General features: G+C 44.7%; 1 protein-coding gene across 1 annotated transcript in view; it reads right to left on the bottom strand.

The window, feature by feature from the left end:
• Positions 1-18,601, bottom strand: part of LOC134611804 (protoheme IX farnesyltransferase, mitochondrial) — a 133,316-nt gene that overhangs the window by 104,807 nt on the left and 9,908 nt on the right. Inside the window, exon 2 of the mRNA XM_063456044.1 lies at positions 3,889-4,016. Coding sequence (XP_063312114.1) covers positions 3,889-4,016 — 128 coding nt within the window. The remainder of the gene's footprint in view (positions 1-3,888; positions 4,017-18,601) is intronic.

Consider the following 18,601-nt stretch of genomic DNA (forward strand, 5'->3'; position numbering starts at 1 on the left):
CCCCCCCCTCCCTCCCATAGTGGTCCTTATACCCCCCTCCCTCCCATAGTGGTCCTTATCCCACCCCCTCCCATAGTGGTCCTTATACCCCCCCTCCCTCCCATAGTGGTCCTTATACCCCCTTCCCTCCAATAGTGGTCCTTATCCCCCTCCCTCCCATAGTGGTCCTTATCCCCCCCCCCTCCCTCCCATAGTGGTCATTATACCCCCCTCCCTCCCATAGTGGTCCTTATCCCCCCCTCCCTCCCATAGTGGTCCATATACCCCCCCCTCCCTCCCATAGTGGTCCTTATACCCCCCTCCCTCCCATAGTGGTCCTTATCCCACCCCCTCCCATAGTGGTCCTTATACCCCCCCTCCCTCCCATAGTGGTCCTTATACCCCCCTCCCTCCAATAGTGGTCCTTATCCCCCCCCTCCCATAGTGGTCCTTATCCCCCCCCCTCCCTCCCATAGTGGTCATTATACCCCCCTCCCTCCCATAGTGGTCCTTATCCCCCCCTCCCTCCCATAGTGGTCCTTATCCCCCCCTCCCTCCCATAGTGGTCCTTATCCCCCCCTCCCTCCCATAGTGGTCCTTATCCCCCCCTCCCTCCCATAGTGGTCCTTATCCCCCCCCTCCCTCCCATAGTGGTCCTTATCCCCCCCCCTCCCTCCCATAGTGGTCCTTATCCCCCCCCCTCCCTCCCATAGTGGTCCTTATCCCCCCCCTCCCTCCCATATTTATTATTATTAATTTTTATTTTATTATTATTATTTTTTTTTTATTATTTCTTATTTAATTTATATATTTTTTTTTCGTCCCCCCTCCCTGCTTGATATATGGCAGGGAGGGGGGCTCTCCTTCCCTGGTGGTCCAGTGGCAGTTCAGTGGGGGGGAGAGGGGGGCTGGCAGAGCTGTACTTACCTGTTCTGCAGCTCCTGTCAGCTCTCTCCTCCTCTGCGCCGTCCGTTCTGCTCTTCTGTCAGCTTACACTGTAAGTCTCGCGAGAGCCGCGGCTCTCGCGAGATTTACACTGGGAGCTGACCGAGGTGCTGACCGGACGGCGCAGAGGAGGAGAGAGCTGACAGGAGCTGCAGAACAGGTAAGTACAGCTCTGCCAGCCCCCCTCTCCCCCCAGTCTGTATTATGGCAATGCAAATTGCCATAATACAGACCTTGACTCGAGTATAAGCCGAGTTGGGGTTTTTCAGCCCAAAAAATGGGCTGAAAAACTCGGCTTATACTCGAGTATATACGGTAATAAAAGCGATGTCATATCTAAAAAGCATGTTAGGTATAGCTTCGATTAATATGGAGCACTTGTGGAAAGGGACCAATGTGGGGTGTGAAAGGAAGCGCTTATATATTCAATATAATATATACACAGACAACAACTGCACTATTTCACATCTCCAACACACTCCCTCCACCAGACACATATTTCTGAGCCACCAGTATCGTTTGGTCTCTGCTGAGAAGTGAAACTCCCAAGGAAGGAAGGAAGATGTGTTATTTCAATCTATGCTTGGAATAAATACCATAAAGCAGAGCAGACACTAAACAAGTAGATGGGAACATGGCAGTTTCATAGAGAAAGCCACAATTAACCCTCCAGCCTTATCAATGGTGGTAAAGGATTATCGGTCACTCCATACTACACAAATGTGGATTTGCAGTAAAGTCTGAGTTTCCGCTCAGAGAACGGGTCCTTATAAACAGGATGCAGCTTTGGAGATTTTGTAGAATGATTTGATTTTGAATAAAGGGGGTGTGTGGGAGATACACCATGGGATTAACAGATGATTAGAAAAGGGCATGGGAAAGGGAAGGCAAAATAAGAAATCCGTGAAAGAGTCTCCAGCTGATATGTAGTGGTGTCATGTAGGGTGCAGGGCATCCTAGTGCGAGCTATAGGTAATTAACAGGAGCGGTCGCAGCTGAACCCAGCGTGGCAGAATGTTTATTAAAAATGCATTGAATGCCACCTTCCCTGCGCTCCTAAACTCAGTTAGGATATGGGACAAGCTTGCGACCAAATGCTTCCTCAGCCCAGTATTACGCAACACTCAATTTACCCCGGGGATGACACCAACACTTTGCTAGATTTGAAATCAACGACCTCCTCCGATTCCACCAATTCTTCCAAAAATCATACCATTCCCAGACCTCCCCCAACAAACTCCACTAAACACTTTTGACCACTTCCACCTCCAGATACGTAGCTTCCTGGACACACGTGCCAATAAACAAGCAGGTACCAGGTCCCTCACCTCCTCCGAACGCACATGCATGTAAGCCCCAATCCATAAGAGCAAAATATCCACTCTATACTCTACCATACTCACAACCTCCTACAAAGGTTCACTATCATATGTGTCGGCTTGGAAGAGGGATCTGGGACCCCTGGAAGACCCGACAGACTGGGTGGCCAACTGGGGAGCCACTGCCACAATTTACATTTGTGTCAACCACAAGAAACAAGCATACAAAACCTCACCCCTCTCCGACTAAAACAAATAGGCCTATCAGACTTACGATGGAAGGCTTGCGGGAGCAGAGGCACATACCTCCACCTACGGTGGGAATGCACCAAGATAGCAAATTTGTGTTTCCAATTATCTAAACTAGTATCCAGGGTACTACATACAGACGTACCACTTGACCCCTGGATAGAAGATTCCAAAATAAACTAATAGCCAAGGTAGCGCTAGCGACGAGAAAAGCAATAGCAGAAAATTGGGGTAGGGCAGACATCCCACCGCTAAACACAGTTCTGCGCAAAGTGCAGGATGCTAGAAAGATGGCCAAACTCTCCGCAGCGATCCACGATGCCACAACCCACTTAAACAATATATGGGACCCTTTGCTCTTTGAGTTCCCGCTGACCACCAAGGGGTTGGGGGACAGAGGGAAGACGAAACCTCTTTTCTTGCAACTTCCTTAGCTTCTCCCATCCCCCGTCACCAGACTCCCTTTACCCCTCACTCCCCAGCCCCCCCTCCTTTTTTCTCTTGCCCTTGCTCTTCTACTCTTTATCTCTCTCCCCATCTTCTCACTCCCATACTTTTTTCTCTCTCTCACCACTAATACGCACCTCCCCAACCCCCACAACACAATCAACTGAAGAAAAACGTAGCACTCTCGACACGCTCTTCCCCCCCCCCCCGACAACCTCCCCTAACCGATATGGCTGCCGATGCGCAACAGGACATACGCCCCCACCATCAACACCACACCTCCAACCCCAATACTTCAGATCCCTGACATTATATTAGAGGTACAACTTAGATGTGGCGGCCTCTCTGAAGCCAAAAGCCATAGCTATAATGAAGTCCAGTAAACCCATATCGAGCAGGGCGTATATGTAAAAGAGTTTGCAAGCTCTCATGTTTATTGTTATTTACCTCTACAGTTCATTCATGTACGTTTTGTCGTTTACGGATACCCATGCTGCATCTATGTGATATCATAACGTACTACACAATGTTTTTCAGAACCCTCAATGTTTACCGTGTGTAACAAAATTTATTTTTCATAAATAAAGAATTGTAAAAAAAAAAAAAAAATGCATTAATGCTTAATGTAGGAATAGAGACATCCTAATCCTAATTATTATTATTATTTTTTTTTTTTTAAATATAATTTTTCCAATGATGTAGTATTAAAGGGAGTTATAGTGCTGTGAAAATACTGAACATTTTATGGGGGAAAAGCAGAATTGGTAAAAGTCCAAATTAGATAAAGGCGGGAGTTTTCTAAACTGGTTATTTTGAAATAATTTATAAAAATCTTTAGGAAATTAAACTTCACAGAGGATTCCTTGGCATTACAATGGGTTAATGGTATACCTATCGCATAATGTCGGGGTGCAGCAGGTAAAGTCTGTTCTTCGATTTGTATACCCACCTTGCGTTTGGAAAGATGAAATAAAAGCCAGCATTCACTCTGCCTCATGTATATGTAGAGCCCTCTGCATTTTACCGGCGGTGCTGTGAGTGCCCTGTGAAGCCGTGCCAGGCACATTCCTGTCACACCTGAAACCAGAAGAAAAAAAACACAGGAACCATCAGAACAAGGCAAGGTGTATTTATATAATTGGAAAACACCTTCAAATGAGCATACAATTAATACAACCTGGAGAATATATCCAGAGTATGAATATTCTATAGAAGAATATAATGAAATCTGAAATAATAAAAAATATATATCATAGCGGAATACAGTTTAAATATAATAATGAGAGTGTGAAGCAAGTATTGAACTCACAAACGAAAATGAAAATCAGGCCTCTCACCCCCCTGGGGTATATGTGATTCTTGATAGTAGATCAAAATGGAAGTATGTTTTGGAACACTATGATCAAGTTTGCCCTTCCTGATATTATTGAAGTGTTCTAAGAGTCTAATATGGAGTTTTCTAGAGGTGCGGCCCACATTTTGGGCTCCGCACCCACATTGAAGTAAATAGATCACAAAGGTAGTAGAACATTGAATGTGTTTCTTAATAAGATATGTTTTGGTAGTTTGAGTAAAATTAGTGATTTTTCTCTTTTGATATTTGCACGTGGAACAATGTCCACAGCAATAGAAGCCCTTTACAGGTTGAAGAAAGGAGCTGTGATGTAATTCCAGTAAAATACAAGTTTAGCAGGCTAAGATTGCCACAAGGCATATGTATGTATATGTGTTTGTAGTATCAGTTAGTTAATTACACGTAGCTAAGATACTGTTATCACTGTACTGACCAGGTGCAGGAATGTAAGAACTGGAATTACGCGTCCCTCTCCTTTGTATCAGATGAGCCACGTGGTTAGACCGGATGGATGAGTTTAGACTCTATTTATTAAATAGGTTAAGGGTATGTGTGGGTGTAGTTAATTGTGGGAGGAGCTACAGTGCTATATAAGGAATGTACTCTATGTATTCAGTACTCAGACTTTGCTGTATTTTGGTGACGCTAGTCCCTCTGAGTCCCGATCGGTGATCCAATAAAGAATCTCTTCCTTCCTGAAGAAACCTGTGTCCATCTCTCTGTGCTTGGCTTCCGTCAGTTTCTCCGGTATCATTTGGTGCATTGGCCGGGAAGCTCATCGTTCAACGGTAGCTGAGAGGCAGAGGCGTGAGACGGTCTATCTTTGCCCACGTTCTCTACGGCTGCACCCCTGAACTTCTGCGTGGACCTCCCTTCGTCTCGGCGCCACTGGTCTGTTGTCCAGGAGATCATCGGCCTCTACGTAAGAAGTGCTGGGGTGTCCCCGTCGATGAGTGTGAACTCAGGTTCAGGAACGAGGAGGTAAGACAACTGCTGTTTTAGACGGCAGGACCCACTAGGGGTATACCGATTGTGCGGTAGGCCCAAAGGGGTTTTGAATCTGTGTATCTGCCCCCTCTGTCGGAGGGAAGGAGCGAAGGCGCACCGCTCGATCGAACGCTCTTTAGTCAGACCGTTTGATTTGGTTAGTCAGGCGGGGTCCTGGTGTAAATAGCCCTAGCCGGACACCGGTGTCTTGTCTAGACTAGCGTTCTAGGGTGTATATTACGTTCGCTAGGTCGGAGGGACCGGGAGACTAAGCGGCGCCTGTGTAAATTCGGTTCGCTAGTTCTCATCCTATCTGGGCTAAGTGGGAAGGCGTGTAAATTTGGAACCCACTAGACTTTTGATAGTGCGACTAAGAGGCGCCTGTGTAAATTCGGTTCTCTAGCTCGCTATATATGTGGTGATTGGGCAGTGTGGCTAACCAAAACGGGTGTATATAGTTTTAGGTAGTCCATTCAAGGTACTGGCCAATAGTTTAGTTGGGAATTGTAAATGTGTTAACGATTGTTTTAGTAAAGTGTATATCTTGTTAGATAGCGCGAGCTCAGCCGTCTAGCGAGAGTGTTAATAGTGTGTTGCTGTATTATAGTGCACGGTACCATAACCCTGTATATTTACTGACATTATATAATAAGTACTAATCATTGTCGTCCATTGCATGTTTAACACCATAACCACTAATAATTGTATTGTGACCTTAACTTGTGCTTTGACCTATGCTAACCGTACTGTAACCGCTATTTGTAAAAGACGATGTTACTGGGGTGTGTTATAGACGGGTAATTCGTATATAGAGAATTATAGCGTGGGTGACTGTATAGTTACGCCAAAGGGCATAATATTGATTATATAGTGACTGGTGTAACAGCTGTGTGTGTACGGGAATTCCCTGAGTGTTTATTGTTATTGTGTACGTTTCACTTGGTAACCGTACCACGTGGTGCTGTTGCCAGAGGAAACGGGTGTGACTGTTGAATAGTACGCGTGTATAGTATTCGTTGTCGACGACGTTCCATTGTTAAGTATGGGTGCGTCGCAGTCAACGATTCCGGATCCCTTAGGATGTATGGTTAAGAATTTTAAAAAGGGATTCAAAGTTTGTGATTTTGGGGTAAAGATGTCTCCTGTACGTTTGGTCACTTTGTGTACTAGGGAGTGGCCTACTTTGGTTGCGGCATGGCCGCCACGTGGCAGTTTGGATCCAACTCTGGTACAGCGCTTACACGTGGCTGTATCGGGTAGGCCTGAACTTTACGGCCAGTTTCCTTATATTGACTGTTGGAGACAGGCCGTAAATGACTCGCCAAAATGGCTCCAGACATGCCACGAGGAGCAGTGTCGCCTCATGGTAGCTAGGACTTGCTCGTCCACTAGGACTGGTGTTAGGCCCATTTTGGACACGCCCCCTGAGTCCGAGATCCCTTTGCCGCCCCCTTACTTTCCGTTAAGAAGAAGTGACGCAAACGCAGGAAGTCCTGCACCCCTCCCCTCATTACCCTCATCCACTTCCGCTTCCTCCTCCAGTACAGGATCCACCCCCCCTCGTACTAAATCTCCCCTTCCGGAACCAGAATCCACCCCCATTAGAAACGAATATCCTGATTTGGCGCCACTTCAGACTTCCGGTCAAGCTTCATCTAGCTCGGCTCGAAGTGTTTTATTTACGACCTTTTCCCAAAACCGACCTCCCACATCCCCATACCCTATCTCTCCCCGACCGGAACCCATGACTGACGCCTCTCTACGTAGCCCCATCCAAACCCGACAGTTGACTGGTGCCCAACAATTAAAGCACTATCAGATGCCTCTTCGTCTGAATCCCGGGTCAGCTTATATCGATGCCGCAGGTCAAATGGCACACGCTGACCCAGTCTTCGTATATGTCCCATTTACCACTACCGACCTTTTAAACTGGAAGACCCATAATTCCTCGTATACTGAGAAACCACAAGCCATGACTGATCTGTTCACCTCAATAGTACAGACGCATAATCCGACATGGGCTGATTGCCAGCAGTTACTAATGACTTTATTTAACAATGAGGAAAGGACAAGAATAAATCAAGCAGCCATTAAAGCATTAGAAGATAGAGCCCGTGCTTTGAACCAAGCTAATCCAGCAGCATGGGCCGCGACACACTATCCCAACACCGATCCCGATTGGAATGTAAATGGTGCTGATATGGTTCAACTCAGAGCCTATAGAGACGCTATAATTGCTGGCATGAAAGCCGGAGGAAAGAAAGCCATTAACATGTCGAAGACAGTTGAGGTGATCCAGAAAAGCGATGAAGCGCCCAGTGTCTTTTATGACCGATTATTGGAGGCATACCGCTTGTATACCCCCTTTAATCCGGAAGACGCAGACAATTCCCGAATGGTTAACTCCGCCTTTGTCAGCCAAGCATACGGAGATATTAAGCGCAAGCTACAAAAGTTAGAAGGGTTTGCAGGTATGTCCATCACCCAACTAATGGAGGTAGCAAATAAGGTCTATATGAACAGGGATACAGAAAGTAAGAAAGAGGAAGAGCGCAAGATGCGTAAAAAGGCTGATATGCTAGCGGTAGCGATCGCAGGCGTAGATAAACGGGGCCCAGATAGAGGCAATAATAGATGGAGTAGGGAGCCTTTGAGTAGGGATCAATGCGCGTATTGCAAGGAAGAAGGGCATTGGAGGAACGAATGTCCGCAAAGAGAGCAGTACGAGAGAGACCAACCCAGGGCAGGCTACAGAAACTTTAGAGGTAGAGCGAGAGGTAGAGGAGGCCCCGGAGGGAGTAATGGTTATAGAGGGAGTAATGGGAACAGAGGAAGTGTTAGGGAAGACAGGTATATTCCAGCAGCGCAAAGGTCCCGCGATAGAGAAGGTAGGGACTTTGTAGGATTGGCTGACACTGTCATGGAGGACTATTGATACCGACCGGGCTCCATCCCCCTTGGTCGAGCGGAGCCTATGGTCGATGTATCAATAGGGGGGAAAAGGAGTGCGTTCATGATCGACACTGGTGCTGAACATTCAGTGGTGACTAATCTAGTTGCTCCTCCATCTGGAAGGACTATTACTGTGATAGGAGCAACTGGAAGAAGTGCTGAAAAACCGGTTCTTAAAAGTCGACTCTGTACATTGGGAGGCCACGTAGTAAAACACCAATTCCTTTATATGCCTGAATGTCCAGTCCAATTGCTGGGACGTGATATGCTATCAAAATTACAAGCGCAGATTACGTTCCTACCAAATGGAACAACATCCTTAAAGTTTAATGGACCTTCAGGTATTATGACTTTATCCGTACCAAAGGAAGAAGAGTGGCGACTTTATACAGTGTTGACTAGCCAAAACCCTAGGAGTGATGAGACATTGTTTAACATACCAGGAGTTTGGGCAGAGAACAACCCACCAGGACTGGCCCGCAATATTCCACCAATAAAAATTGAACTGAAACATGGGGTTTATCCAGTGAGCCTAAGACAATATCACATTCCGCAGAAGGCTAAGAAGAACATCCAATCCTATCTGGATAAGTTCATACGGTATGGTATCCTAAAATTCTGTACTTCCCCCTGGAACACCCCATTGCTGCCTGTTCAAAAGCCCGGTACAGATGAGTATCGACCTGTACAGGACTTAAGAGCAGTCAATGATGCGGTTGTTAGCATACATCCAGTTGTACCCAATCCATATAACCTGCTTGCTTTAATTCCGGGCGGGGCTACTTACTTCACAGTCTTAGATCTCAAAGATGCCTTCTTTTGCCTCCGAATTGCCGCAGAAAGCCAATGTATTTTCGCTTTCCAATGGGAGAACGCTGTAACGGGCTCAAAACGCCAAATGACTTGGACAAGACTGCCCCAAGGGTTTAAAAATTCACCTACCCTATTTGGTTCAGCTCTAAGTCAAGATCTACTGGATTTCGAGTCTATCCCAGGAGAATGTGTATTGTTACAATATGTAGATGACTTGTTGATAGCAGCAGTTACAAAAGAAAAATGTCAGCAAGCAACGCACGATCTACTACATATTCTCTGGAAGGCAGGATACAAGGTGTCCAGGAAGAAGGCTCAGTTGTGTTTGCCAACTGTCAAGTATCTGGGATTCCATATCTCTGAAGGTCAAAGGATTATGGGGCCAGAGAGAAAAGAAGCTGTCTGCCAAATACCAATACCCAAGAATAGAAGACAAGTGCGAGAATTCTTGGGGGCAGCAGGCTTCTGTAGGATATGGATTCCCAGCTATGCGATACTGGCAAAACCTCTGTACGCAGCCATCAAAGGTACAGAGCACGACCCCTTCTTATGGACCCAAGAACAGCAAACGGCATTTGAAGATGTGAAGAAGGCTTTGATGAGTGCCCCAGCATTAGGTCTACCTGATCACACACGACCATTCTACTTATATGTACACGAGCAAAGAAGAATGGCTGTGGGAGTATTGACACAGTACTTGGGATCATGGCAAAGACCTGTTGCCTACATGTCTAAGCAACTGGATGCAGTGGCCAGCGGACTTCCATCTTGTCTAAGAGCCGTAGCTGCAGCCGCCCTGCTAGTAGCTGAAGCCGATAAACTCACTCTGGGTCAAGAACTTTATGTACGAGTCCCACATGCAGTACAGACGTTGTTGGATTACAAAGGAAATCATTGGTTTAGTAACAGCCGTATGACCAAGTATCAAGCAATGTTGTGTGAAAACCCAAGAGTGCATTTAGAGACTGTAAACACCTTAAATCCAGCTACCCTTTTGCCACAACCTACTGAAAGTCAACATGATTGTTTGGAAGTAATGGATGAAGTATTTTCAAGTAGACCAGATCTTCGTGATTTTCCCATCCAGAACCCCGATGTTCAATATTACACCGACGGCAGTAGTTATGTGAAAGAAGGGATCCGCTATGCAGGATATGCAGTGACAACAATAGACAAGGTGATAGAAGCTCGGCCACTGGCGAAAGGAACATCAGCACAAAAGGCAGAATTAATAGCACTAACACGAGCGTTACAATTGGCTGAAGGTTTAAGAGTAAATATCTATACGGACTCTAAGTATGCGTTTTTAACCACTCATGCCCACGGAGCTTTGTATAAAGAAAGAGGACTACTGAATTCAGAAGGCAAAGAAATCAAGTACGCAGCTGAAATCCTACAACTATTGGAAGCAGTGTGGGAGCCGAAAGAAGTCGGTATCATACATTGTCGAGCGCATCTGAGAGGAGATGGTGATGTAACCAAGGGAAATCGGATGGCAGATAGTGCAGCTAAGCGTGCTGCTGAATCAGGAAGACAGGAGTATGTGGGGCATATAGCTGCTCTTATACCAACTCCACTGTCCCAATGGACTCCAGTTTATACAGCTCAAGAAGAGGAGTGGTTAAAGACTGAACCGGGAAAGTATTTGGAGAACAAGTGGTATCAGCTAGAAGATGGAAGAATAGTCATACCAGCATCACTAGCGGTAGAAATTGTCCAAAATTATCACAACGGGACACATTCTGGGAGAGACAGTACTGAAGAATCTCTCAGGAAACATTTCTACATACCAAGATTGTCCAACTTGACTCAGGCCATTGTACGCAGATGTGTAACGTGTGCTAAGAATAATGCAAGACAAGGACCAGTAAAGCCACCAGGAGTCCAGTTTATGGGGGGACTCCCCATGTCCGATCTACAAATAGACTTTACAGTAATGCCTAAATCGGGTGGACATCGTTACCTGTTGGTAATTGTGTGCACCTATTCAGGCTGGGTAGAAGCATGTCCTACTCGTACAGAGAAAGCAGGAGAAGTTGTAAGATTCCTGCTACGAGAAATAATACCCCGATATGGACTACCCTGTTCTATAGGATCGGACAATGGTCCAGCTTTTGTTCATCAGTGCCTACAACAACTGACTCATATGCTTGGTATAAAGTGGAGGCTTCATACTGCATATAGACCCCAGAGTTCTGGTAAGGTAGAGAGAATGAATAGAACTATAAAGAACCAGTTGGCTAAAATGTGTCAGGAAACCCAACTTAAGTGGAACGTTCTCTTACCCATAGCTTTATTGCGAATCCGCAGTACCCCTACCAGAAGGATGGGCCTCTCTCCTTTTGAAATCATGTATGGGCGACCACCTCCCGTACTTGGTAACTTAAGGGGGGACTTGAGTCAGTTGGGAGAAGGAATTACCCGGCAGCAGGTTGTAGAGTTGGGTAAGACTATGGAGGAGGTACAGAAATGGGTACAAGATAGATTACCTGTGAATATTTATCCCCCTGTTCATAGTTATCATCCAGGAGACCAAGTGTGGATTAAAGAGTGGAATAATGTACCGTTAGGGCCCAAGTGGAGAGGTCCTTATGTTGTTCTTTTGTCTACCCCTACAGCGATAAAAGTAGCCGAAGTAACTCCGTGGATACATCACTCCAGGGTTAAACCAGCAGCAGTCGATTCTTGGCAAATTACAGCAGATCCAGAGAATCCCTGCAAGATCCGGTTGAAACGCACTACTCAGTCGGAGTAACGAGGAATTATTGTGGATTACAAATTTTATTGTTACAGGTGTGAGTGAGAAGGCCATAATAAAGCCTGTCCGCTTACCAACACATAGTGTATAAGCCAGGAAAGTCTCGAAGGGACACCTGTGAAGACGAGCAGAACTCCATTCCCTGCAGCCCTCACATCCTGGAAGCTGAGGTTCCATCGCACGGACGAAGACTGAGGATGACGGCGAAAGATGTGCTTTTGATTGTGTTTATTTATATGTGTTTTTATATTCAGGAAGGTAGAGGTACCGACACTCCTAGCTGTGAGGTATGCATTAAGACTACGAGAACAGGTAACCATATTTCCCAAACCCTAATTTGGCATTCACAATACGAATGTAAAGGAGAGGTATCAAGATGTAGATACCTAAATATAGACTATAGTGTGTGCCATTTAGGAGTAGGAGAACCTAAGTGCTTCAGTCCAGAGTATCAACCTCGTACAATTTGGTTGACTCTCAGGAATGGAGATCCTCAGGGGACCCTAATTAATAAGACGGTGTTAGAATCCGTACATTCTTCGGGTGTTCTGCTATTTGATGCATGTAAGGCGATATCAAGTGGTAGAAAACCGTGGAATGTATGTGGGGATCTTAGATGGGAGAGGACGTATGGGTCTAATGATAAATATATTTGTCCCAGTAGTAAAAATAAATATGTGAGTCCTAGATGCCCAAATAAAGACTATAACTTTTGTCCATATTGGTCTTGTGTGGGGTGGGCGACTTGGGGACAGACAGTAGATAAAGACATGATAGTGACTAAGTTGCCGACTAGCCCTTATTGTAAGTCTATGGAATGCAACCCAGTCCATATACTTATTAATAACCCCGACAAGTTCCTAGATAAGTATGGAAATTTATTTGGGTTTCAGATATACGGGACGGGTTTAGATCCTGGGACATTATTGTTTATAGGAATAGAGACTGATACGGTATCCTCCCAGACTCATCAAGTATACCATTCCTTTTATGAAGAGATGAGTATAGATAATAAGATCCCCCATAACGCTAAAAACCTGTTCATTGACCTAGCTGAAAGTATTGCCGGTAGTCTTAATGTTACCAACTGCTATGTGTGTGGAGGTACTAACATGGGAGACCAATGGCCTTGGGAAGCAAAGGAGGTAATGTCCGGTTCTGAGGCAGTTGACCAACTAATATCTACACAAGCCGATTATCATTTGAGTGTTAGAGGTAAATCTGAGTGGAGATTAAAGACCTCCATCATAGGTTATGTTTGCATAGCAAGGAAAGGAATAATGTATAATACTTCTGTAGGAGAATTAACTTGTCTAGGGCAAAAAGCTTATGATGATGATACTAAAAATACAACTTGGTGGTCGGCTTCAAATGTCTCAGAACCATCTAACCCGTTTGCTAGATATGCCAGTTTAAAGGATGTGTGGTTTGATTTATCCATCACATCTACCTGGAGAGCCCCAGCAAATTTGTACTGGATCTGTGGTAAGAAAGCCTATTCGGAGTTGCCACAGGACTGGGAAGGGGCATGTGTGTTGGGTATGCTCAAACCATCCTTCTTCTTGTTACCGATTGAAACAGGTGAGACTTTAGGTGTTAAAGTGTATGATGTGAATCATAGGAAGAAAAGGGGACCCTTAGAGATAGGCACCTGGGAAGATAATGAATGGCCTCCCCAGCGTATCATAGATTATTATGGGCCAGCCACGTGGGCAGAAGATGGTACCTTTGGTTATAGAACCCCAATTTATATGCTCAACCGTATTATAAGATTACAGGCGGTGGTTGAGATTATTACTAATGAGACCTCACAAGCACTCAATCTTCTAGCGAAGCATAACACCAGGATGAGGACAGCAGTCTACCAAAATAGATTAGCTTTGGATTACCTTTTGGCAGTAGAGGGAGGTGTATGTGGGAAGTTTAACCTGAGCAATTGCTGTCTTCAAATAGATGACGAAGGGCAAGCAATAGCTGAGCTTACTAGCCATATGGTTAAACTAGCGCATGTGCCTACTCAGGTATGGAAAGGGTACAATCCAAGTAGTTGGTTTGGTAGCTGGTATGAGTGGTTTGGAGGGCTTAAGGCAGTGGTAGGTGGAGTCCTACTGATTTTACTGTTGTGTCTACTCCTACCGTGTCTTATACCCTTAGTAGTTAGGTCTGTGCAAAGCCTGATAGGAAGTATAGCAGAGAGGAAGGCTGCTGCACAGATAATGGCGATATATAAGTATAAGGCTCTAGATCAAGGAGAACCAATGCAGGAAGATGAGTGTTAAAAGATTCACATCATAAGATAAGTCTGGTCTGGTTCATGGTAACCTGAGGTATATGCAAACCAAGGTTAAGTGATGCCTCAAGTAATTGTGAAATATCAGAGGCATCAAAGGGGGGAATGTGATGTAATTCCAGTAAAATACAAGTTTAGCAGGCTAAGATTGCCACAAGGCATATGTATGTATATGTGTTTGTAGTATCAGTTAGTTAATTACACGTAGCTAAGATACTGTTATCACTGTACTGACCAGGTGCAGGAATGTAAGAACTGGAATTACGCGTCCCTCTCCTTTGTATCAGATGAGCCACGTGGTTAGACCGGATGGATGAGTTTAGACTCTATTTATTAAATAGGTTAAGGGTATGTGTGGGTGTAGTTAATTGTGGGAGGAGCTACAGTGCTATATAAGGAATGTACTCTATGTATTCAGTACTCAGACTTTGCTGTATTTTGGTGACGCTAGTCCCTCTGAGTCCCGATCGGTGATCCAATAAAGAATCTCTTCCTTCCTGAAGAAACCTGTGTCCATCTCTCTGTGCTTGGCTTCCGTCAGTTTCTCCGGTATCAGAGCCAGATGTAGATGAAGGGTATACGGGAAGGAGACTAGGGGCCAATTTATTCTTAAGATTGGCTGCTCGTTTATATATAATCATAGGTCTATTAGGAATAATTTCTTTGAGTACATTGTCTCTTTGTAAGATATACCAATATTTATTTAAAATCTGATTTTAATTTATGTCCATTTATTGTTCCTGCTCTCTGCAACTTCAAATTGGATTTGTGCCTTCAGCTTCCATACTGCCATCCAGTTCCACTGAGAGTGGAGATATGCCCACTACTATTTTATGTCTGTAAGTGTTTCCAATAAATACTTTTTGTACATTTTTATACATACTTCACTATGTATGGCTCTTTTTATCCATTTCTTTAAAGACATACTTCCATTTTGATCTACTATCAAGACCAATATCACATATACCCCAGGGGGGTGAGAGGCCTGATTTGCATTTTCGTTTGTGAGTTCAATACTTGCTTCACACTCTCATTATTATATTTAAACTGTATTACGCTATGATATATATTTTTTATTATTTCAGATTTCACTATATTCTTATATAGAATATTCATACTCTGGATATATTCTCCAGGTTGTATTAATTGTATGCTCATTTGAAGGTGTTTTCCACTTTTTTGCTTCTTGTTTTATCACTTTGTGTGTTAGTGAGGTTCACCTGGAACCCCTTCAATTTAGCAGATTGATTATTTATGGTTAGTTGGTATACTATTGTTTTCTTCACTTTTGTATTTATATCATTGTAACAGATTTCCTGAACCTGTAAATTTACTTTGCGAGTAACAGATCCTGATTGGCTGCTAAAATCACATGAACTCTACCAGCAATTTTTTTATTCAGTATCTCTTGCAGAGGATTTCAAAAATGTGATTTGATTCCAAGATGGTCACCTACATGTTGTCAGAACTTCATGTAATAAATGCAGCTAAAACATATTACATGGCATGGTTAAAGAAATATAACATTGTATGTTGGGTATATTAAACCGATTAAAAGTTCTCCATTTAGTGACATAATGCACTAAGACAATACCCAACTGTCACCCTTACGATGGGATAGCCCATGACAATGAAGCCTGCACTCAAACTCACTGATTTGTTGTTCCCCTTATTCGTCCAGAGAGTTAAGGACCTCTCAAGAGCACACGTCAGTTGTAAGATATACGACAGGAGCTTACACAGCACCATAAGTACACCCCCCACTGCCGACACTTCCACACAAGACCTACCCACTACCGGACACCACACACACACACGTCAACACTCTCCTTGCTCTGTCTGTGCACTCAACGAAAGGGCTATTAGTAACTAAGGGAGGGTATTGACAGAACAATCACAGAAAGTGAGAGGGCATTTTTACAATGTGAACACAGCTATCCAGGGTTATTCACCTATTTACGTTACAACACCACCAGTTCATTTTCATGTATTTCTGTAAGAATAGTTAGTCCCTACGTCTAGTTAGTATTTTTGACTTGGATCACACTACTGTTTACTCTATTATATTTTTTTAAAAATGTGCAACGTTATTCATGCCTAACCATTGTTATTATATGTCGCTTGGAACGCTATCAACATCTGTTGGGGCACTGCGAGCAATTACGTAACGTATACTCTATGCACCAAAAGTAAAGAATTAAAAACAAACAAACAAAACCCCCACAAATATGACATTTACAATTGAATCAATGCTTTCCTTTGGGGATTTTCAAGGCGCTAAACATCCTCATGCAAAGCGAGACGACATCCAAAGTCGTTCCATAGAGTTAAACTTTGTGAAGTTGCAGGAAACAACTCTAGAGGTTGTCTGCGAGACAGCCACTAGAGGCAGTCTGCGAGACAGCCACAAGAGGCAGTCTTAATCCTGCAATGCAAACATTTTTTTTTGTCTGTTTTACATTGTACGATTAAGGGGGACAGAGACATTGCACCCAGACCCCTTCAATTAAATGAAGTTGTCTTGGTGCCTATAGTGTCAAGCAAAATATGTCAATAAGGATTTGCATGAGATATTCATAGAGCAGGCATGGCAAACATCCACGGAAATTAGGAGTCGGTTTATACATTCATTATTAAGCGACACACGGTCATATTCTCCAACACAAGGAAGACTTTCATTTTTATTATTATTGAACATATAAAAAACATAAAATAGGATAATCCATGTTCAGTGGATAACCAAAAATAAAAAACACTCACTCGGAACTTTGGCTAACCCCCCTTCCCCCCCAAAAAATACTGATTTGTAGAGTATTATTTTGTAATGAATACATATGTTAACAACACTTCAGAGCATCTAAAGGGATGGCCATCTTTAGTAAAGACCACATATTATCTTAGACCATGCACACTAAAGCCAGCCCCACGTATGATCATAGAGCTATACAATGTGTTCTTGGAAGGAGAGCTGTTGATTACCTGCACAGTTTCTGGTTTGAAAAGCTGTCCCTCTGACGAAAAAATTATTAAAGATGACCATCAGCACCACGTGTTTGTTAAAATAGAGCCAAGAGGGAATAGGATAAAGTTAGTGCTGCTCAGAATTAAATGATGTGGCATAAATTATTAATGCTAAATCCGCTTATGTGGTCTGGTCTGCCATTTAATGTGAAGTGGAATTTCACCATTACAAACAAAACAAAAATCTGAATTTTGTAACAGAACGCATTCAATTGTTTTTAGAATTTCTGTAATCCCTTTGATAATGTTCTGCTCATAGTTAAAAGGCTTCTCTGGTGTTAAAAGATTTCCTTAAATAGATGGTTATTCATCAAAACATGGAAGAACGATTTGGGAAAACAGTGAGGCTTTTTCAATCCCCAGGAAAAAAAAGCAAACGTTCACCGCATCAGATATTCTTTTGTCATCAACCAAAACCGTAATTGGTGTAAAAACACGCTGGACGGGGGGGGGCGGGGCCGGACCGCCGAGCGGGAAAGTCGCATGAAAGAGCAGCTCCTGCTAATCATAGGCCATAAAAGCCAATATTCGACGAAAAATAATAATTATGGACCGACAGCAACGGTAATCAGTGCCGAGGAGGTGCTGGATCCAGGGAGAGGCCGGCTTCCCAAGTTTCAGTCCCCTGGAGGGAAGGTCGCCGCCAGACCGGTCGAGGCCTTCGCCGGCGGTGAGTGGGGCGGACGGCCGCTGCCCCACTATCCTGCCTGACAGCACCCGGCCAGAGACCGAACCCCGGGCGGATCCGGCCCCGTCTCCCCCCCCTATGGACCGGGGGGGTGATCCCCGGTCCTACACACCGGCTCGGCGAGCTAGGCCCAGGGACACTACCGCTTCGCATGATTACCCGGGCGCACTACATAAAATGGCGGACGCCATGTGCGTCGCGGCGAGAGACGAGCTACCACTATAATGAGCCCCCAGCAATGCTCGGGACCTCCGGACGGAGCCTTGGGGAGGCGGAGAAGCCTGCGACCCTCACTCCTCGCACCACGGACCATCGAGAGAAGTCTACACTAGCCCACCACCGAGAACTACTAAGAGTAAGCAGAGCAAATAGCTTGTCTAAGCCGCTGACTGCACTTACTCACCTTGAGGACCAGGGACTACTGCACACAACGGCATGCTCCCGCAAACCACCTATAGGATTACCCGCTGACCACAAGCTCAGCAAAGCGGCAGCTCAAGCAAGAGGATACCAACGACTCCAAGCGACAGTCTTTAAGCGACTTATTATTTATCCCAGAGGACTCTGCCAAGCTGATGCCCGATCCGGAGGACCCGCAGGACACCAACTACTGGACTTTGCCCGAACCCCCACTCTGGTGGTTAGTTATACCCAGCAACACTACCAAGCCAGGCCAGACATCGGTTGAGCATGAAGCGGCGCATACCGGAGAAGCAACCTACCAGCCTCACGGACAATCCCCAGGGCCTACACCAACCCGTGCAAGTTAGACCAGCCAGGGTGACATTAAGCATTTAAA

Source organism: Pelobates fuscus, chromosome 5 (assembly GCF_036172605.1).
Source record: "Pelobates fuscus isolate aPelFus1 chromosome 5, aPelFus1.pri, whole genome shotgun sequence".
Lineage (NCBI taxonomy): Eukaryota > Metazoa > Chordata > Amphibia > Anura > Pelobatidae > Pelobates > Pelobates fuscus.